The 22,803-nt window shown below is 31.4% G+C and overlaps 1 protein-coding gene across 1 annotated transcript; it reads right to left on the bottom strand.

The window, feature by feature from the left end:
* Positions 1 to 10,496: 10,496 nt before the first annotated feature.
* On the bottom strand, positions 10,497 to 22,443 carry LOC146997079 (uncharacterized). Its single transcript, XM_085816589.1, has 5 exons — positions 22,300 to 22,443; positions 17,888 to 17,940; positions 17,737 to 17,781; positions 13,775 to 13,819; positions 10,497 to 10,691 (listed from the first exon to the last, which is right to left on the bottom strand). Exons 1-5 carry the CDS (start codon positions 22,361 to 22,363, stop codon positions 10,623 to 10,625), a joined length of 276 nt encoding a protein of 91 aa, XP_085672715.1. The 5' UTR covers positions 22,364 to 22,443; the 3' UTR covers positions 10,497 to 10,622.
* Between the last annotated feature and the right edge of the window lie 360 nt (positions 22,444 to 22,803).

Consider the following 22,803-nt stretch of genomic DNA (forward strand, 5'->3'; position numbering starts at 1 on the left):
TACATATCTTGAAGAATGATTGGAAAATAAATACAGAAAATAAATCTTATTCTAGTGATCCTAAATATTCATCGTCTATAATGCCTGATGAAATTTATTATAATTTGGAATGTCTTATTAATCTTACCTCATCTTTATTACAGAAGCATCTGAATGAAGACAGTGAAGATTATGATATTCTAAGTCATCAGCTGCAGACTAGCACTATTCAGACTTTGAATTCTGGGTTAAGTACTCAAGATTTAATATTTTTTCTTCGGAAAATAAGTACTAGTCATTTACAAATGTTTAAGAATTTGTCACATCAGCTTTCATCAACTAAACCATCAAGAAATGTGTTTGAAAATATAGAACTTGATAGATTCTTATGTAAAATGAAATGGGATCATGTGCAGAGTGTTTTTAATACCAAATTAATCAAAAAAGAAATCTGCAGGCTTTCTGCTAAACAGGATGCCTTACAAAATGAAATAAAATCTGTTACGAAGATCTGTAATGATTCCCAATTTCAAGTGAAATGGGATTTATTCCAAAAACATGCTGAAAATGAAAGTTTGAACTCTAGCAACAGATACCTTAAAGGAATAATAAATGAAAGAAGAAAAGCGTTAGAATCACTCTCATTAAAAAATGAGCTCGAGAAGCAAAAATGTAAAGATCTTGAAAGCGTCGCAAATGTCTTAAAAAAGAAAGTTGAATTTATTCATTTGTTCATTTATACAGCTCCTAAAATCTTTCAAACTGTGAATGATAAATTATCATTTTCACAAAAGTGTATTGAAGATGGTCATCATTTGACTACATCATCTTCCCTAGAACAGTGTGTGTTAGGAATTAAAGATACTTTGTGTTTAGAAACTCAATTAATGTGGGCATTTGCTAAAAAAACAGATTTTATTACACCTTTTATTATTAATCCTCTTTCTGTTAGTGATTTTGCAGCTTCTAAATCTGAAGCTTTCACAATTCTGCCATTTCAGAGTACTCACAATCTGTGTGGAAAATGGATTGAATTTAAGCAATCTGTGGCTTGTACTGATTTAAATGAATTTATAGCCTCTCAAGATAAATATGTTAGTACAAAAGAAAAATATCATGCAGTAATGAGTATTTTAAATGACATGCAAAAATATCTGAATGAAACTGAAGAAAATGTTAGTGAAGGATTTTCATATTGTAATCGAGTAGATACTTGCTTAACAGAATGGTGGGAACAAAATGCTCAGTTTATAATAGGCATTGAATTTGAAGGAAAATCCTTAAAAACGTGGTTTGATATTTTCAGTGCATTGTGAATTCTGGTAAATATGATTTTCTCGAAGAAAGTAAAATTAATGTTAGCCTTTGAAATTTTTAAATATATATGTATGTTTGTATGCATATACATGTATGCATTCTTGGCTTTTGGGGATAAAAAAGTCACGTTATAATAATGTATATATTTGTACCTGTAGTATATATGCTTATAAAAATTAAAATTATTGAAAATATATTGCCAAATTTTTAATTAACTTTTGCTTTTGTATTTAAACAAGTAATCTAAGTATCAGATCAAGCTCATCATCATGTGTCTTTTAAGAAGTAATAGTGTGTTTCATATTTAAATATATAATTTTAAGTTACATGAAAAATTCTTAGCGAAAATATATAGTTTAAGGAGTGTGTAATAATTTTTATAGACATATTCTCTAATTTAATATTTATAACTCTATCAAACTGCATAATTTTAAAATAATTTGTAATAATTATAAGATTATATTCATCTTATCATTCAATGGCATCAAGTTTATTTTAAAATCTTTAACCTATCATCCAAGCCTTTTAATTATATCAAGTTTCGACATAATTGTAACATCAAAATAAAATTATTTTATAAAGAAAGAAGTTTATGGTGACAAAATGATTTCTTATGTGATATGCTAGTCAATATAAGCAATTCTGCTGAGTTAAATTCAGTTAATGATCTATATGTTATCATCATTATGTTTTTATTATTAAAATAATAATTTATTATCAAACATCACTTTGTCAAATTTTTTTAATTCAGAAGTTGCATATTTATAATATTTCATTTATGTATTTATTATGGATTGTCAGTATGTTTCTTGGTAAAACTAATATGGTTGATGCTCATTATAGCAACAATTAATGTTCTGCAGGAAAAGAACATTATAACCTCTGCTTGTATTTAAAATTTATACTGTTATCATTTTAGGACATTTTGTATTGTTCTATCATTATAGTGAAGCTTGATTTGATGTGTTGTTCCAAAAGTTGCCAAATCAGCCTGTCAATAAAGGCTCTACTATGTTTATGAAGTACACACCAGTTAAATTGGCATGTTAAGTAAATTTCTTTGTATGTTTTTTTTTATTTAGATTTTTTTTCATATTTTCTTAGAAACTTTTTTAAGTTACCTCTGTCCATCAAATTATCATTATGCAGTATTTGACTTTACTGGCCACTGCAGAAAGATTCGACAACATTTAAAATTTGCATGTTACAGATTGGGTAATTCAAATGCCAGTTTGGTTGATCTTTGGATTATGGTAACTTCGCGAAAATTTGGCAACCAACTCTGCTACAGCAACCCCCTATTTTTTTTTCGCTGCCATTTTGTCTTCACGAAGTAAAGACATGTTTCTTTTCTTTTTATTTACTCAACACTTTTTCCAACAATCTGCTAGCCGAATTACACTTATGCTAGAAATTTTATGGAACAAAACTGCTTAATCATGACAAATATTAACTGCAAAATTGGGAAAAGTGCAGAATCGCAGACTCCTTGCCGCGTTTTTCAAAATCGCACATACACAGTAACCATGTACACGTCGACTAATTTTTACTTAAAAAAAATCCCAGAATTGCACAAAAATGGCATTGCGCACACTCTTGACTTTATCCATCTACACTGCTATTTACTCATAAATTACAAAAATTTGCACGAAAATGCAGGAAAATTTTGTGAATCTTTAAACTCGGTAAAAAGCACATATATGAAATTACCTAATTGCGAAAAAGTATATACCCTATCCAATGATGAACATTTCCACGTATAATATAAATAAAATATCTAATAACTTTTACCTCTAAATTATCTATTATAAATGTCACCAACGAATTCATAACAAAACATTAAAAATGGTTACAAATACTTAGTGTCAAATATTTAAATTATTTCCATGCACGTTTACTTCCACTCAAACGTATACCAAATTGCTACGAACATATAATTCACAAAATAACTATCATTTAATTAAAATATAATTAAACCATGTACACATCGACTTATTTTTACTTAAAAAAACATCCCAGAATTGCACAAAAATGGCATTGTGCACACTCTTCACTATATCCATGTACACTGCTTTTTTCTCATAAATTAGAAAAATTTCACGAAAATGCATGAAAATTTTGTGAATCTTTAAATTCGGTAAAAAGAACATATATGAAATTACCTGACCGCGAAAAAGTATTTACCCTTTCCAAATATGAACATTTCCACATATAAAATAAATAAAATATCCAAAAACTTTTACCTCTAAATCATCTATTACATTATACACGTCACTAACGAATTCATACCGCAAGCATATACCCTTTCCAAGGATGGACATTTGCACGTATAAAATAAATAAAATATCCAAAAAATTTTACCTCTTAATTATGTATTATAAACGTCACCAACGAATTTATAACAAAACATTAAAAATGATTACAAATACTTAAATTCTTTTCATGCGCATTTACTTCTACTCAAACATATAACTCTCAAAATCACGATCATTAAATTTAAATATAATTAAATTAAAAAACACTACTTAAAATATAAATAAGCACATACATTAAATTAATAAAAATTAGATTACAATCCTAATTGCTTTAAACTAAATCATTGCTAATAACAATTTTCCAATAATACCATATTAATTTATTTACTCCTTACATTTAGAACAATGCATAAAAATAATATCCTCAAATAATTAAAAATACTAACTTACCTAATCTTCTACAGAATCTTGAGTGCATAGCGGATCACAAAATGTCCATTTCCACCAGATTTCTTGCACTGCCATTCAAACTAATCTGTAATATCCTTCCTTTCACACAATCTCATTTCATTCCCACATATTGGACATTCATACTTATCCGCAATTAAGCAATTCTTTTCAATTACACATAAATGCAATAAAAATTTCAGATTTCCTTTATATACGGCCATGGGATCCAAATATTAAACAACACTGTTTCACAGAACATAGAATGAAACTACTGCTATAAAGTACAGCAGATATTTTTACAAATATAGCCCCTTTTCCGATTAAAGAACAGTGATTCGTCCATTAATGTCACATGACATATCTCATGATCTCTCATTTCCCTCACACAAAATAATGCGTAATCGAAACTGAGTACTTCTCACATTATTCCCAAAGTCCTAGGTAGTAACCTTTATCGCCTCCAAAATAACGCCAAACTACCTGTTACCATATTCCAAAGATCAGCGCCAGCTTTGGCTACAAAGCACACTGAGCACTTTTATAAGAAAATAGGAATTATGCATTTGGCATTTTCATTTGTGTACTTAAAGCTGAAACGCCATTTGCGTAACTTGACAGCGTTATGATTTAATTTATGAATTGTATAATTATTTTATGTTTTCAATTCAAAAAAATTTTGGTTAGATGAAGGGTACCCTTTGTATTATCGAAGTTGTTGCTTCATTTATCACTAAGTTGTTTCATTTATGGTAACTTGAGAAGTTGAATGTTCCGTAATATACTTGTGCCTAGAATCGGGCGCCCCTTTGACTTTTTAAGTGAAAATATATCAATGTATACGTGGACAAAGTCGAGGGAGTGCACAATGCCAAGTTTGTGCAATTCTCTGATTTGTTTTTAAGTGAAAATAGGTCAATAGATACTGAGTTTGTGCAGTTCTTTGACTTGTTATTTTGTCTTTGTGTAGTAGCGATTTTTAAAAATTGCCGCTACACAAAGACAGAATTAATTTATTAATTTCGTTTTGGCATTTAGCATCGTCCACTTAAAATGGTGTTTCTCTTTTCAAATTATCGTTACCAAATATTACAGCCCTGCATTATATTTAAAGAAATTTAAAAATGAAGAATCTGCATGAATGTATGCATGTTTCTCGCATTGCAAAAAAACAACGGTACCTAGAGCTATCAAAATTTGGCTAATCTTTAGAATATGGTAACAGGTAGTTTGGCGACATTTTGGTAAGGCGATAAAGGTTACTAGCTAGGACTTTAGCAATAATCTGAGAAGTACACAGTTCAAATCACAGATTATTTTGTCTCAGAGAAATGAGAGATCACGAGACATGTAATGTGACATTTTCTGGAAAATTCCGATTGTGATTTTAGCTAATAAGCACTTAGAAACAATTTCGCTGCTAAAGTGCAGAATCGCCCACTTATTTGTTTGGCACTTTTTACAAGAGTAAGAAGAATTGGATTTTTGTCAATTTTCTTTGACTTTTTAAGTGAAAATAGGTCGATGTGTACATAGATAAAGTCGAGTTTGCGCAATGCCATTTTTGTGCAATTCTGGGATGTTTTTTTAAGCGAAAATAGGTCGACGTGTACATGGATACCGTGTATGTGGAATTTTTAAAAACGCAGCAAGCAGTTTGCGATTCTGCATTTTCTCCCAATTTCGCACCTAATCTTCGTCATGATTAAGCATTTTTGTTCCATAAAAGTTCTAGTATAAGTGTAATTTGGCTATCAGATTGTTGGAAAAAATGTTGAGTTAAAAAAAAAAAAAAAAAACATGCCTTTACTTCGTGAAAACAAAATGGTGTCCAAAACAAAACTAGCAGGTTGCTGTAGCAGGGTTGGTCACCAAATTTTCACCAAAAAATCGCCAAGTTACCATAATGGAAAGATTCAGCCAAAATTTGAATAACGTAATCTTCCATAGACTATGGGCATGTGGAAGTCCTAATTTGAATTTGGAATTTGTTTTATTATCGATTTCATATTTTGTACAGTTTTAATGAAATTTTGATTTCTAAACTTAATGATTTCAAAGCGAGAAATGGCAACACTGCACAGATTTTTTTTTTTTTTTATATTCAGCGCATGAGACTATATCGTAAATTCTAAAGGTATGCTCTTTTTAAGTATTTTACGATATTGCTGTTGAATAAAATTTTATGGTTTAAATGCTAAGAACATGATATTTTATAAATAAAGGTAACACTCAAAACATTCAATGAATTCATCTGCAAAGAGTTCAACAGCTTCAATATCAGCTGAAGCTTTATCACCTGAAATTTTTAATTGCCGTAAACTATGACAGTTTTTAAATTTGGTTAACCAACCTGTTGATTATGTGCACTCAGTTTTTAAGTTTATTTCTTCATGAAATATTTTGGCTTGAGACATTGGCATTGGACCCATCAATGGCACATCCTCACTGTGACGCTGTTTGGCCCATTCAGTCATCACTTTTAGCACAACGAATAATTTTTCTGTTATACATTGCGGGTGGGATGTTTTGACATCCACAAAAAATTCATAAAGTTCCTTCATATGCATTTCCATATGTCATATCATTTCCTCATCAACATTGACTTTCGAATGCCATACTCCTCACGTAATCGACACAGGTGTACCTTTATCTGTTTTTCGCAGCAATTCCACTTTTTGTTTCATAGACATCGAAACATGCTTTTGTTTATGTAAATGTAGATCCTGTTGTAGCTCCAGAATTAGAAACTGTTTTCAACATAATCGAAAGTTCAAACTATAATTTTCATAAAATTGCTGTAATAATAACAGCTTGCAAGAAATAATAAGCTGTATCAAATCAGAAAGTTAAGCAACAGCGCAATCAGCTATATTAACTGAAATTCCTTATCAGTAAAGTATAATTTTAGCCTAGCTTAAAACAGCATCTGCTATAATTATTGGCTATGTATCATGAAATTGTCTAAAGACAACTTGGTCCACTAAATTTTGTCTTGCTTCTATCATGCACTGAGACAATTAAGCCAAAACCATATTATTTTAGTTATTTATTATACTAACGTCTATTTCTTGCACATGCTTAAGACTTATCTGAGTCCTGAATAAATAAATTCTCACATACACTTAAGTGGTGCCGAGGGCAGGTGCTAGATATCTTACTGCCTGATGCAGTCTCTGCAGATCCTTAATTCTGCTACCAAGCACTTTCCAAAGTTCTAAATTTTTGCTGCCCCTTAAATTTTGTGTGCCAGTGCTTTCCCTAAATTCTAAAAATTTTGTCATCCCTTAATTTTGTTGCTTGGTGCTTCTCTAAATTACAAAAAAAAAAGGGGGGAGAAAAATGAGAGTCCCGTTATAATAATGATTCCCAATGAAAAATAATTTGACATGCTTCTTCTCTATCACTTAAGGGTAATTCACTTGAAAAAGGTTGCTTTTATATAGCTATGCAGAATGTGTAATATGAAAAAGTAGAAAAGATTCTAATTTTCGAAGTGAAATTGATTTGGTCAATTTTCATCAACTCCTGTGGAGAGTTCCAATGTAGTTAATTAACTACCAAGGTCATGTAAAAAATTTTAACATCTTCGTCCTTTTGAAACAAAGCATGCTGTTGATGTTGCATTAGAATTGTTGGAGGTATATTTAGACCTTGGTGAACTTTACATTTTGCTCAGTGACAACGCGAATGAGTTCATAGCTAACATGATCAAAGAACTTACTGTTATGTGGCGTAATTGTAAATAGTACATGAAAGACCATGGGGGCATAGAGTGCTGCAAGTAGGATTTTGATGTTATATGCTTTGATGGACAATGTAAATGTTGATTTGCTAAGAGAGCACCATTTTGTTCAGTGGCCAAAACTCCTGAGGACATAAATTCATAGGACAAAGTTCTAACACTGCTACTTTTAGAACAGAACCAAAGCTAGGATTAGTTCAAGGAATATTCCACAAAAGTATTAGAAAACAATTGCAGCAAAGATTTAGAGAGTGTAAGAAGCAAAGAAACACTGCAAAAGAAGAAGAAAACCAAATCACTAATTTGAACAATGATTTATGTTTTGTTTGTAAGCGCAATTTGAACGAAATATCATCTATAAAGATTCTCATAACTTGTTATCAAAGCACTGCCTCGACCTCTGAGGAGAATAATGCCAGTTATCATTTCAACATTTACAACAGTTAAGAAAAGCAGATAAAGGAGGAAATATGGGTGAATCTTCAGATTATGGTAACTCGGCGATTTTTTGGCGACCAACCCTGCTACAGCAACCTGCTAGTTTTTTTTTTTTTTTTTTACGCCATTTTGTTTTTACGAAGTAAAGGCATGTTTTTGTTTTTACTCAGCATTTTTTTCCAACAATCTGCTAGCCGAATTATGCTTATGCTAGAACTTTTATGAAACAAAAGTGCTTAATCATGACGAAGATTAGGTGCGAAATTGGGAGAAAGTGCAGAATCGCCCACTGCTTGCCACGTTTTTAAGAATTGCACATACACAGTATCCATGTACACGTCAACCTATTTTCGCTTAAAAAAACATCCCAGAGTTGCAAAAAAATGGCATTGCGCACACTCTTGACTTTATCCATGTACACTGCTAAAGTCCTAGCTAGTAACCTTTATCGCCTTACCAAAATGTCGCCAAACTACCTGTTACCATATTTCAAAGATTAGCTGAAATATGTTATAAAAATTATAATTATGCTATTTTTATTAAATTATAAAGAAACATACAAATGCTAGAAAAGAGCTGCAGAAGAAAATGATTCAAATTACTAGAAAGAAATTAAAACTGGTTCTGGCTGGAGACTGTATTTTATTAAATGTCTTGAAAGTAGCCCTTTAGACTGCCCAAATTTAATTGGGCAAAAGTCTTAAGATAATTATAATAATGTTCATCATATTGTTATAATAATAAACATGTTTACCAAATAGGAGTATAAAATAATGTTTACCAAAGAAAATTAAAAAATGTAATATTATTAAAACATGGTTTATTAGAAGCAGTCTTCAGATTTCTGCTGCACAGATCCTCAAAAACATTCTAGAAAAATCCATATCTGTTCCTGAAGCTGTGGTGAAGGAATCAAAGTTTGGGAGGCCAAGGCTACTTCAGCTGCAAGTGCTCAATGTCAAAATTTATTTGATTTGGTTTATTTGAATGCAACAGAAGGCTATATGTCTAAGAAGGAGGAATACCTTCCTGGACTTTCTAAGGGAAACTGGCTTGTATTTTCGTTATGTATGGGGAAAATCATAAAAACATCCCTTCAGTCTGGAATCGAACCCAGATCAAACAATCAATGTTCAGCAGCCATACTGCTCAGCTGCTAGCAGACCGCTCAGTTCCCCCTCTGCCCCCTAAAAAATAAGTATTAAAAGACAATTATATTCATTGAAATGGCCATGAAAGTCCCTGTGAAAATAGACGAAATAGAGTTCACACCTAACTAACTGTAAGAACTATCTTCAAAGTCTAAAAGTTAATCTAACTTAGTTTAATATTTTACTCTATTTCTTTATTATTGTTTTCATTTTAACAACCTGAACAATAAAAATTATTAATTATTGGTTAATGAAACACAGAGATAATTGTTATGCCGTTTAAGTTGACTTACTAAGCCTGGATGAAACTGGGCCATTCAAGCAAACACATGTTTCCTAGTTAGCCTAAAGATTTATGTACTCATTACAATGAACATAAAAGATATCAGGCTGATTTAAATGTGCTAGATAATTTTTCAATTAGTGTTGCAAAATGATGATGCTGTTTGCAATAAGTCAGCTTTTTCAATTAACTGACAACATATATACTAACACATAAAATACACCTACCTTCATGCCTGTAAATGTGTTTGTGTCACGTTAGGTAAGTTCATCCTAAACCCTGAAAGCACATTTTGCAAATACCCTGAATACCTCATCATCCCCCACAATGACTATGATGAGAATTTGAAAATGTTCTGAAGCAAATTTGGGGGGGGGGCTTTTTAGTGTATTAATAGGTGAAAGAATTTCAAGTTAACTACATTACGGTTTTAATATGAAACAGTATTAAAAGAACCTGAATTACAAAATACTGAAATATTTAAAAATGTATAATTATGGAAGTTTTAAATAATGTTATATATTTAAATGTTGTATGAATAAAGGATTAAACAAAGTTAACATAATGATGTAGTGTTTTTTTAATTGATCAAGTAAATTTACTTGCTTGAAATCACCTTTTTTTATGTGTTCAAAATTGGACAAAGTAAATCTAGGACTGATATGAATTTCCTACTACATTTTGAAGGAGAGTGGAGTGGAGTCTTTCTGTAAAAAAGAAATTTTGTTATTCATTCATCTGAGAATTATTAGTGTAGGCTTTTATTACATTAATTTTTTGCATCTCACTATCAAAAATATTAAAATTATTTAATTTTTCTGTTAAGAAATAAACATTTATATAGCGTGATTTTCATATTAGAAAAACATTTGAGAAAAACAAACCATTGAAAGCAATTTTTTATTTCCTATTTATAATATGTTACATTTTAAGAGATCCTTGAAACTGCTTTGTAGAAAAGCCATGCCGTCAACAGAGCTCAGGATCATAACTGTTTCTTTCAACGGTTACTTCCTTAAAAGATCAACATTCACAATAGCATTTGTTAGGCCTTGAGTTACAGCTTTGGCCATGCACTGTAAAGCAATAAAATTCAGAAGATTTAGTTGCAAATAAAATAAAATATCAAAAGTTATGTTTCAACACTACAAACAGGTCATATTTTTATTCAGCCATGATGTCTGACTTCATTGTAAATTTCTTATGTCTTGAAATATTTTATCTCTCTCACATTATCTGTTCCAATTTTAAAATCATTATGATTTTTGTCATGAAAAAGAATGCTGTGTATAAGGTGATGTTTTTCTCTCTCTTTTTCTGTCTATAAGGCTGTACATGTTTTACATGCATAGCCAATATTTAAAGAGGTATTAAAATAATTTGTTTATTACGGCTTTTACATTTGTGGCTATCTTATTCAGATCTTTGTGTCCTTTGCAAACATCATTTTATGTATGAATAATGTGATAAGGCAAAATATTTACACAATGGTGCAATAACTGAGATGCGAATCCAGCGCTTTGTAAATACCCAATTCAAAATGCTGTGGCTTCAGAGGTTAAAGCAACACATATCTAATGAACATGCTAAATTACTTTGAGGGTTCCTCCCCCCCCCCTTTTTTTTTTTTTTTAGCTAGAAAATGAGTACTTTCTAGTAGAATATTTTCTCTGGGTCAATTCTATATTGAGTATTGGATTTCATTGAAATTCATATAAATCTGGTTAATATGAAACAGTAAATGAAGTCTCAGTTTACTATATTTGTACTCAGCAGTTTTAATGCAATACATTTTGACTAAGACTGATGTTCTGAAGTGACGTCAAATACTAACAGTAATAATTGTTTGCCATCATGCTTGCTGTGGTGATTATAAAGTTGGCAATCACAGTGTTATGCCATGAGAAGGCATGGGAGAAGTTAACAAATTTGTTGAACTGAAAGTTCCTTAAAGAGAAATTTGGCGGTAGACAAAGAGGTGTATGCCAGGCTTGGATTACATCTGCTAGAGTGATCTCGATTAAATTTGCAGCGGAGCTAGACAAAATCGTTCTGTCACCTTTAAGGTGTCCTAGACTTTGCTAAGTAAATGGCACCATCTTTTTCTTGTCCACCAGTATTTTATCTATCCTTTATCATGTAAAACTATGAAGAAGATACTCTTTGAAATGTGGAATGGAATTTGATTTCATGGACCTATTCAATATATTCATACATATTCAAATAGTCAATAAAAATTCTATTTGTCAAATTATACATCTATCGATGTTGCAGTATTTATCCTGAAACAGGATTCATTCCTGCCAAAAAGACTTCATACTTGGGGTACTCGTAGGAAAGGTGGGAGAAAATTTTATAAAAGATATAATACAGCCTTAGAATTTTTAAAATTCATAATTTTACATGAAACTCACGTTAATGCAAAACGGAATGTTATCCATTTTTGGAATTAATATGTATAAAATTTACATATCTAAAATAATAATAATAATGAAAAGGCAAAACACTGTCAATAATTGTAGAAAAAATATTATTAATTGTGCAGTGTAATAAACATCGAAAATTATACAGTCAAAAGTCGTTAATTCAGACACCCATAATCCGGACCTCAAACCTACAAAATTTCTGCGCATGCGTAGCTTGACGCATGCGCGTAAGACCTTTACGGCTGCGAATGTGTGCGTGCGCAAAATACGTTTACGCATGCACGTTTAATGTATAACGGACGGTATAAGCTAAGCTAAAATTATCTAATTCAGTTAATGTTGCAGATTGCGTTGTTCCTTAATCTTTGAATTGGATCCGGCTTATTATTTTTTGCAGACTGTTAGAGCAATTTTATAAAAGTAAGCTTGAACTTTCGATTATGTCAAATAGAATTTCCAATATATATTTACTAATATGTAAAGGATCTACTAAAGCGAAAGTATGTTTCGAAGTCCATTAAACAAAAGTGGAATTGCTGCAAAAAATGACCTAACCATTCCGAAATCTGTTTATCAATTTCACACTGCTCTGCGGCGGGGGATTGGGGGGTGAACGGCGCGCAATGAATTGGAAGTTGATCTGTCAGCACTATCCGTATCTTCAGGGCAGATGTTTTCAACGCCGCGGCACGCAATAAATTGGAAATTTATCTGTCAGCACTATCCTTATCTTCAGGGCAGATGTTTTCATTTTATTTGGCTTATAATTCCTTACTAAATGTAGTATTTCATCTCGTCTTTGATATGATTTAAATCAAATTCCTCATCATTATAATTTGCTTCCGATAGTGAAGAAAGTGACAGAGAGGTTATTGAAAACGAAAAAATTTCGATTGAGAAGTTAGTCGGTATTCTCGACGCAGCAATTACAGGACTTGAACAGTGGAAGTTTGTAACTGAACAAGAAATTATGTCTGTTTATAGAATTAAAGAGAAAGTATCACATAAAACGAAGCAAACAACTTACATTGAAAGAAATGTTTAATAAAGTAAACAAATAAATATTAAGCTTTTTTTTTTTTTTTTTTGTATATTTTGATACTCTTTAGATCATAATTGTTCTTTATTTCATAAATTACGGTTTCATATTTTTAATTTTATAATTTCTGCATGCCATCTTACCAGATTTAAACTAATGATCTATAATCCGGAATCGCCGAAGTCCCGACGAGTCCGGATTAACGACTTTTGACTGTATTTACACTATAATGATTGGTAATAAAATTAATTGAATAAACTAAGAATAATATGTTTATTATGGTTTATAATAAATAAATGGTTAGAACAGATATGGCCCTATGGCTACCATGCTATGATTCAGAACAAATGGGGCACATAAACGTATTGGCTAATTATATGCACATGCATGGCAAAGCATTCAAGAACTACTTTCCTAGGAAAATATTCTTTTAAAAGATAGTATTTTCTAAGATATTAAATTATTTAATTTAAGCAAAGGATTCGAGGGTCTTGTTGTCTTGCTTTTTAAAGGAAATTAATACTTATTTATATTAACCCTTAGGAAAAATCCCATACCTCATCTATCTTTACTAGAAATTCAATTTGAGACAAAGTTAACAGTGTTTCATAATTTTTAGCCACAGGCCTTTTACTTTATATAAATAATTCATGGTAAATTACTTATTAAATAAACTTGTTTAGATATTACTCACCGAACACATATCCTGTACCTCTTGTTGTTTCACAGCTACTTCCGTCTAAAAGAAAAAAGTTGTTTTTAAGAGGATTTAAAAGCTGAAAATATACATCTCAGTAGGTTTTTCAGTTTTATTAAAAGCATGAAAAGTTTAATTGCTTTGTGGGTAATCAAGAGTAGTGAATGTATTCGCAAATCCGCTCATGGTGATCTCAAGTCACAATTTTTTAAAACTATTGTTCTTTATAATACAAGTTGTCTAATTCTGCAGGCAAATTTTTAAAGGATGCATAAATCTAAAAAAAATATTTGACAAGTCAAGATTTTGTCCACTTTGCCATACCAAATTATACAAGCTAATCAAAGCCTTATAAAATGAGAATGATTAAATAAATTTATTTAATTAAAATGAATCTGAAGTATAATGACCAAATGTGGAAATGAAGTCTCAGTTTACTATATTTGTACTCAGCAGTTTTAATGCAATACATTTTGACTAAGACTGATGTTCTGAAGTGACGTCAAATGCTAACAGTAATAATTGTTTGCCATCATGCTTGCTGTGGTGATTATAAAGTTGGCAGTCGCAGTGTTATGCCATGAGAAGGCATGGGAGAAGTTAACAAATTTGTTGAACTGAAAGTCCCTTAAAGAGAAATTTGGCAGTAGACAAAGAGGTGTATGCCAGGCTTGGATTATATCTGCTAGAGTGATCTCGATTAAATTTGCAGCGGAGCTAGACAAAATCGTACTGTCACCTCTAAGGTGTCCTAGACTTTGCACAGTAAATGGCACCATCTTTTTCTTATCCACCGGTATTTTATCTATCCTTTATCATGTAAAACTATAAAGAAGATACTCTTTGAAGTGTGGAATGGAATTTGATTTCATGGACCTATTCAATATATTCATACATATTCAAATAGTCAATAAAAATTCTATTTGTCAAATTATACATCTATTGATGTTGCAGTATTTGTCCTGAAACAGGATTCATTCCTGCCAAAAAGACTTCATACTTGGGGTACTCGTAGGAAAGGTGGGAGAAAATTCTATAAAAGATATAATACAGCCTTAGAATTTTTAAACTGCATAATTTTACATGAAACTTACGTTAATGCAAAACGGAATGTTATCCATTTTTGGAATTAATATGTATAAAATATACATGTCTAAAACAATAATAATAATAATGAAAAGGCAAAAAACTGTCAATAATTGCAGAAAAAATATTATTAATTTTGCAGTGTAATAAACATCGAAAATAATATTTACACTATAATAGGTAATTTAAAAATTAATATCATAGTAAAATAATGGGCAAAAACATCTAAAGCAACTGAAAGTACTATTCTGTTTTCATTTTGCTATACTTCTTCCCCCCCCCCCCATTTTTGTTTTCTTTAAAAAAATTATCTTTCTTTTATTATAATTAAAGATATCTTAAAATTTGCTAGACTTTCTAAAAGGGAATCTGTAATATAACGAAATAAATTAATAGTTAATTCAGGAATTTCCGAATCGGAGAGAGGAAAATGTTTGGTAAAATACAGCCATTATTCAAAAGCTTATTTAGAAGTATTGACTATAAAAATTTTAAAAGGAAAATTTATGTAATGTACCTAAGTTTACATCTTTTCTTCAGAATAAATAATGATTTCGGTTACAGCAACGTCTGCAAGAGTATTTTTATATGTATCCTGGGCTTGCTTTTAATTTCTCCCCTACTCAGGGCCCTGTGTGTGAAAGACTTTGCGCCTCAAGTAAGCCCAAAATAATTAATATATTTTTTTTTAAAGTTAAACACGTTCATCCCTTAACATGCGGGACTTTACAAATCTCCCACTGAAACTGCTTTTGAAATCAAAACTAGATTCTTAAAAAAAATTGAACTTAACTATGCACCTTCTACTTTCTGTTAGCTTATATTAATCTCGCCTAAAAATCAAAATGAAAGTTTTGAAGTCGAATTATACTACTAATGTGTCAAGAAATCAATGCATATCTGAAACTATCAGACTTTAAATAACAAAGAATCTCTCAAATTGTAGTCCTTGTGATAGTATCACAATTGTTTAATACAATTATAAGCTTTTAACTTTCTGACTATCCGTCAAATAGCGCCACAAGATGAAAAAAGACGTTCATTCTTCGAAAGAGTAATACTAGGTGCAGAATTCTTTAAAGCCGTTTCTCAAACTAAGGTAATACAAAATTTTAAAAGTTTGAGAACCCCTGCGTCTATCAGGCACAAAGTTGAACAGCCGGGATGCGTTGGGCTTTGTGTAGTATATTCATGAGTTTAAACGTGTGCTACTGAGTGCTCTGTATAAATCTTATTAAACATTGTTTAGTTCTTTAGTCAGCTGATGCACCAGTCTCGGATTAATATATTTCTGAAGATTAAGCTGTATATGGATTAGTAACCATTTTATAGATGATTGATTAATTTGTTATTTGTAAAGCACTGATTAATTATTTATTTGATGATTTATATTCGACCATTATGTTGTATTCCATCAGTTATAGTTGTGCTGAGAATATACTCGTAGAATCATATTTTATCTTGAAATAAAAGGACAGGGGAAGGAAATTAGCAAAAGTGAAACAACTGAATATTCTATTTGCGTTCTAATTAAAAAAAAAATTAGTAAAATTATTCTTCAAACAATATAAGAATATTGCTTCACGAATATAGAAGTATAAAATATAGAATTCAGATTAAAGTCATTCTTTGCGTTTTCATTAATAAACTTCAACCGTTAAATAGGCACTTCAAAAGGTAGTCACGGTCTTTTTTTTATGGGTTGCAAATATCATGTGTACGTAATCAAGATACATCAGTTTGAATATACATATAATAGTTCTTTTTTTTTTTTTTTTTTTTTTTTTTTTTTTTTCCCTGAATTTACTTAGGCAGTGATATGTGCTTGTTCCTGCGTGATTTTAAAAATCTGTTATTTGCTGCCCACTTTTAAATAATGATAGCATGTTATTCCGTTTGAATTTTTTTTTTTTTTTAATTTAACGCAGAAGATGCAGTTTCAGAGCACACCTAATCAATCAGTTTGGATATAGGTAGAAAACTGAACTACTTGCTTTCTCGACGCGGCCTAACCACTGGCCGAGTTTTAAGGCCGTTGAGTACTGGAAGTTCGATCCTAAGCAAACAGGCAAGCTGCATGTTTGCTTTTGATGATTTCCCCCATGTATAGCGTGAATAAGAAACAGTTTCCCTTAAAAGGTCTTGCACGAAGGCATCTCTTCTTTAAGGAAGACAGCCCTCGTATGCTTTGTAACGCTAGATCTAAGAACTGAGGAAAAATTCTTGGCCCCGCTTTCATAGAAGAACAATCCTGACTTTGCTCTAAGACTTCAAGTCATTGCATTGTATTCAACTGTGAAGCCTACTGTCATTCGTAAAAACTATTATTGCTAATCATTCGTAATTTCTTTTTTGCAATAGTTTAAAATTGCTGTAATAGCTTCATACTATGCTATGCAGCGTTCGAAATGAACAAGCAGTTTTACATTGGGATAAAGCTAGCTCAGGACCCAACACCGAAATTGTTCTGCGAATAATAAAGTGCTCTCATTTCTCAAAAACTAAGTAATGTTCTATTTTGATTATTATTTTTTTTATCATGATGGGAATTTCTTCTTTATTCATTAATGGTAAATCTCATTAAATTATGAAATCGTTCGATTTACTTGTTTGCTTAAAAATTTAGTAAGAACTGCCCTACTTGAAGATTTCTGTATTCCTGGAATTGTAATTGAGCTGGCTTTAACAAATACTAGGAATTCGTTAATGTATTTAAAATAGTTAACTCTGATATCACTAGTATAATCTACATACATTCAATATTACCATTATTTGATGCAATAATTTATCGAAATGGTTTTTCTTCTCTTAAATAAAAAAGACCCCTAGAAAAAAAAAATAAAAAAGAAACTGGTATTGAAATGAACACTTACATCATTTCCTAGCTGCATATACACAACTTCAAAAGATTTCCAGCACTGTTAAAGGGAGAAAAAAAATAAATATATCTCATATATATGTGCATACACATAAACCCACAAATTGCAATATTACTAATATTTATTTCTTTTAAATCATTCATACCTGATGAACAAAAGACCATTCAGGAGGACAGTTTTCATCTGTAGTCTGAGCATCTAAATGGGTAATAAATGTTATTAAAAGCAAACTAATTGCTGCGAGCTATGCTTTCGCAAAGATTTCATTGATAATTACACAAGATCAGCAGGAAGTAATCTAAAACTTTATAAAGTAAATAATACTCCTACAGTTGGGTAAATAACTATAGAAAGGGCAAGAGAACAACAAAGATACGGCAAATTCTCTTTTGCGCGAAGAATATCGCAGATCATCAAAATCATTCACAAAGTAAACTGTACTGTACTGTCTGTGCTGTAAAACCATTGCTGAAGTTCTAGTGCCCCCCCCCACTTATTATTATTATGCAGAATTAATTATAGTGCGACTTTTACAGAAAAATATCTTTTGATCTCCGTCACTTTTGTTAAGGAATGAACAAATCAGTGTTCAGGCAATATAAAATGAGATAACATCCAGTAGAGCCATATGTAACATAGTCTATCAATAAAAAAATTTATAAGCTTAGAAAAATGAGTTTCCGTCACAGAAAAGCAATTTCCAAAGGTGAAAGAAATTATTTCTGCAGAAGTGTCATTTCGGGGTATTTTTGTCCTGACTATTATAAAAATTAATTTCATGACATTATAAATAATAATATAATACAATATAATTTTAAAAGAAAAAAGATTGCTGTTTTTTTTATACTTTATTTCTGTGTAATAAAATAATCATTAATTCAAATAAAAAGTACTTCAGCGAGATAAATGGTGCAATAGAAAACGTTCAATTAAAAGATAGACTTTACAAAGTTCATAAAATATTAAAATATAAAATTAAAATTTTTCTAGCTTTTAATTTAAAAATTTTAAAACTTAGAATAAAAATACATAAAATGTTGCACATTTCAAATACTGTAAGAGCCCCATGAAAGTGGAGGTCTGGGGCATGTTCCCCTTTGCCCTTGTTGAAATCAGCAGTGTAAAAATAATATAAAATCATTTTAAAGGAAGGAATAATAAATAGAAATTTAGAAGGAAAAACAAATAGAATAACTATAGCAGGGTATAGAAGCAAACTTTGGTGCAGATTCTTACAATCAACAAAGAGCATAGGAAAATCTCTTGTTTATTTCTCAACGCATTTTCTGTGTCTTTGTTGATGAAGATCTCTCCAGTTTTAGAATAATGCATGCAGGATACCCCTAGGCTCGGTAATTGTGCCAATTTTGTACATAGTTTATGTAACTGACTTTCCCAAACTCAGTTGCATTAATAATAATATGATTGCCTGTTATGCTGATGGCGCTGGCTGTGAAATCTGCTAACATTAATTTTTCCATCCGAAAACTGCAAAAACATATTCCTGCTATTGAAACCTTGTGTGCCAACTGGAAGGTTCTCATTGATGCTTTCAAGTCTCAACTCATTATTATTAGAAAGAAAAAGAAAAATATCCCTGTTAAGAAAAATTTTACTCTTTTCGACGAGCCCGTTCCCATCATGAAGCAAGCTCGCTACCTGGGTGTCATTTTAAGTAACAAACTGACTTAAATCCATCATATTCAGCACATTACAAGTAAAGCTACTAAAGTTATGTAGTATCTGTACCCACTCACTGGTAAATATCCGAACTTAGATCTTGCCAAAAAACGTCTGATTTATCTATCTACTGTAAGACCTATCATGTTATATGCTTCTCCTGCTTGGACATCGGCTTCAAAAAATGACATAAAGAAACTGTGCAAAATTCCTCAGAATTATGACTAATGCTAACATGTTTGTCAGAAATAAAAGACTTCATGAAGATCTAAATATCGAACCGTTGCCAAAGTTTCTGCTCAAGACCAACAAGATATTCCTCCAGAATGTGCTGGATTGCAACCACATGATGCATTTCAACTCACTCTATTAATGAAATTTTAAATGAAGATCATAATCTGCGACATTATGCTGCATTCCTCCTTACAGACAATCAGGATTTTCATACTTAATTTTTGTGTTTATTTTAAATTTCGCAAAGTTAAGCAGCTCTGAAGTTTCATGACATGACAGATGAAGATTACCTCCACTCAAGATTAATTATTTTATTTAATTATTCATGAAATTTTGTGTCTTTCATCTAATTTTAATAGATAAGGACTCAGCCAATCCCATGTCACCACCTGCTCAAGTGACCATGGTCACTTTCCCTTCTACACTATCGACAGTTCGTCTTGGACTCAGTTTAGGTATCAGTCTACCTCCAGGCCCACAGTGGAACACACTTCAAGACAGCAGAAACACTTCGCCACATATCAACGGTAGTTGGAAATATCTATATTATAGATAAGAACAAAGTGTTAGATTCAGAATGAAAATTTTACAATCTTCCTGTTCACGTTTTGATACCCTAAACAGGAGATTACATGCCTTCTGATCTCATCTTTTTCCTGTTACTCACCTTTCGGTGAATTATTCAAGTGACGTGTCTTCGTTTTATTATTTTATCAACGCTTTTTTGAAAGAATTTTAAATAACTAAAGGAAAATAAACGTATATAACTGTGAAATTTTAAACAAATGGCTAACTGAAAATTGCAAAAACACGAGCAACGGCTAAAATTTACTCAATACCCAAATCAAATGCTATTAGCGTTATCTTAAGGAAAGAATACTGGTGAAATACACATGCCACATTATTGAATAAGACAAACCTTTAGATGCCGAGTTATCAGACCTTTTACTGTGTATTATAAGACTAGAGAAATTATGCTTTATAATTAGCATTTGCTCTGTCGAAAATGGCCTCCAAAGGAGAAAAAAAAAGAATAGACATTTCTGTTTACTAACAATTGGCAACAGTACTTCAGTTTAGAAAAAGAGACATTCGACACGGCTGTAATTCTTTTTGTATCGTCTGTGCTCTTGTAGAGATATGTAGCGTTTTGTAGCTACGTTTGCTTTCGTGTTCGACACGTAAAAATTATGAGAAATAAAAGTGTTTTCTACAAAAGAAAATAGGCTTCAAGTACTGCTTTAAGCTCGTCCCGGATTTTTAAACCTTTGAAAGAAAATAGGGTAAGTGAAATCCTTTTCTAAATTTAGAATTTTGGACTGAAAAATTTTGGTGTAGTTTTTCAACATGGTCTCCAAAACTGAAATTGTCTTGTAACTGTAAATTGGAATTAAGTAAATTTAAGACGACAAAATAAATCAAATCTTACCAGTGTTCGACCGTTCAAATATTTTTTGGCTAATCTTTGGAATATGGTAACAGGTAGTTTGACGACATTTTGGTTTGGCGATAAAGGTTACTAGCTAGGACTTTAGCAGTGTACATGGATAAATTCAAGAGTGTGCGCAGTGCCATTTTTGTGCAATTCTCGGATGATTTTTTCAAGTGAAAATAGGTCGACGTGTACATGGATACCGCGTATGTGCAATTCTTAAAAACGCGCCAAGCAGTTTGCGATTCTGCACTTTCTCCCAATTTCGCACCTAATCTTCGTCATGATTAAGCACTTTAGTTCCATAAAAGTTCTAGCTTAAGCGTAATTCGGCTAGCAGATTGTTGGAAAAAAAATGTTAAAAAAAAAAAAAATGCCTTTACTTCGTGAAAACAAAATGGCGTCCAAACAAAAACTAGCAGGTTGCTGTAGCAGGGTTGGTCGCGAAATTTTTGCTAAAAAATCGCCAAGTTACCATAATCCAAAGATTAACCATTTTTCAAGTTGCTTTTTTCTGCCTTGAGAAGACTTTGTGCCATAGCTAAGAACTTCCTTTGAATATGAAACTTCAGTTCTGTAAGATTGGTGGCATGTTAATAGCGGGCCATTAGTTAAGGTAGTAATTCCTTTTTAAGTAATGAAATATGAGGCTCATCATAGGGGGCAACGGTGACCGCCTATTAGGTGCATCCATAATAAAAATGACTACCCTTTCTGGCTTTAGTTATGGCCAAACCCTAATGACTCTAGAAACTAAGATAATGCACGGAATTCATGTTCAGGAAATTAAGTTTCTTACAGCGTTTACATTAAAAAAGTGGGTGTATTACTTGCTCAATGGGGCAAATTTTTCTTGATTGTTTCTTTCATTTATGCGCAATTTTGACTTAAATTAAATATTTTTTTTATAATTTATTATTATAACTACACCTAAGTTATTTTAAAATATTTATCGAATTAGTGAAGTATCTTGCAAGCTAAAATACGAAATTTGTAACAAAAGTATTTAAAAGCATGATTTAAATGTTGGGTTTGTAACGTTCCTTACCCACCTACGACTTTTCGAGCTCCATTTGGAGCATTTTGAACATTATTTTCTAAAATTGTTGTACCAGAAAGTAAAAAACCGGGTAATCTAGAATAAATGTTGCTAAGTCTCGAAAATATTAGCTCAAGATGCTTTGAATTATGAAATGAAGATGCATACTTACCACTTAGTTGGGAGCATAAGACAACGATGACTAGAACGAAGATGGTAGTAGCTTTAGCAATCATTCTGTATTACTCTTTCTCAAATACGCGAGTGTACACGAAAACGAATGTTAAACGTTACGATCTTCGTTTCCATGCGAGGACTTATATATTACCCACAATAGCAAGTTCTTCCGCTTCAAATGTCATATGAAACACCTTTTGAGTTGACACTGATGGAAAAAGTTCGTTAGCGTGACAATTTTAATTGACATTTCTGTCAGATCCGTTTGACACCACTCTTGTAATAAAGCCTGGAGAGTATCGGATATAAAGACAGGTAACAAATGATATGGTTCGTAACAGTGAATTCGCATTGTCTTTTTTTCACTGAATTTCATTGTAATGGTGCTATAGAAATTATTAAATTTCCAACTTTCATACTTTCTAATTTTCCCAATCAAATAAATACCTACCTTTCATTCAAATTCACCTACCTTTATTACAAATTACACCAAAGCAAA

The sequence above is a fragment of the Stegodyphus dumicola genome, chromosome 5 (assembly GCF_044657685.1).
Source record: "Stegodyphus dumicola isolate Sdum_Otavi_A_Nest chromosome 5, ASM4465768v1".
NCBI classification, from domain to species: Eukaryota; Metazoa; Arthropoda; class Arachnida; order Araneae; family Eresidae; genus Stegodyphus; species Stegodyphus dumicola.

Bases quoted from the DNA above. Each gene is read 5' to 3' on its own strand.
- LOC146997079 (XM_085816589.1), bottom strand. From the start codon at position 22,363: ATGATTGCTAAAGCTACTACCATCTTCGTTCTAGTCATCGTTGTCTTA. The intron at 17,941-22,299 runs GTAAGTATGCAT...TTACCCATTTAG, and splicing joins CTTATGCTCCCAACTAAGTG to ATGCTCAGACTACAGATGAA. The intron at 13,820-17,736 runs GTAAGTGTTCAT...TTTTTCTTTTAG, and splicing joins ATATGCAGCTAGGAAATGAT to ACGGAAGTAGCTGTGAAACA.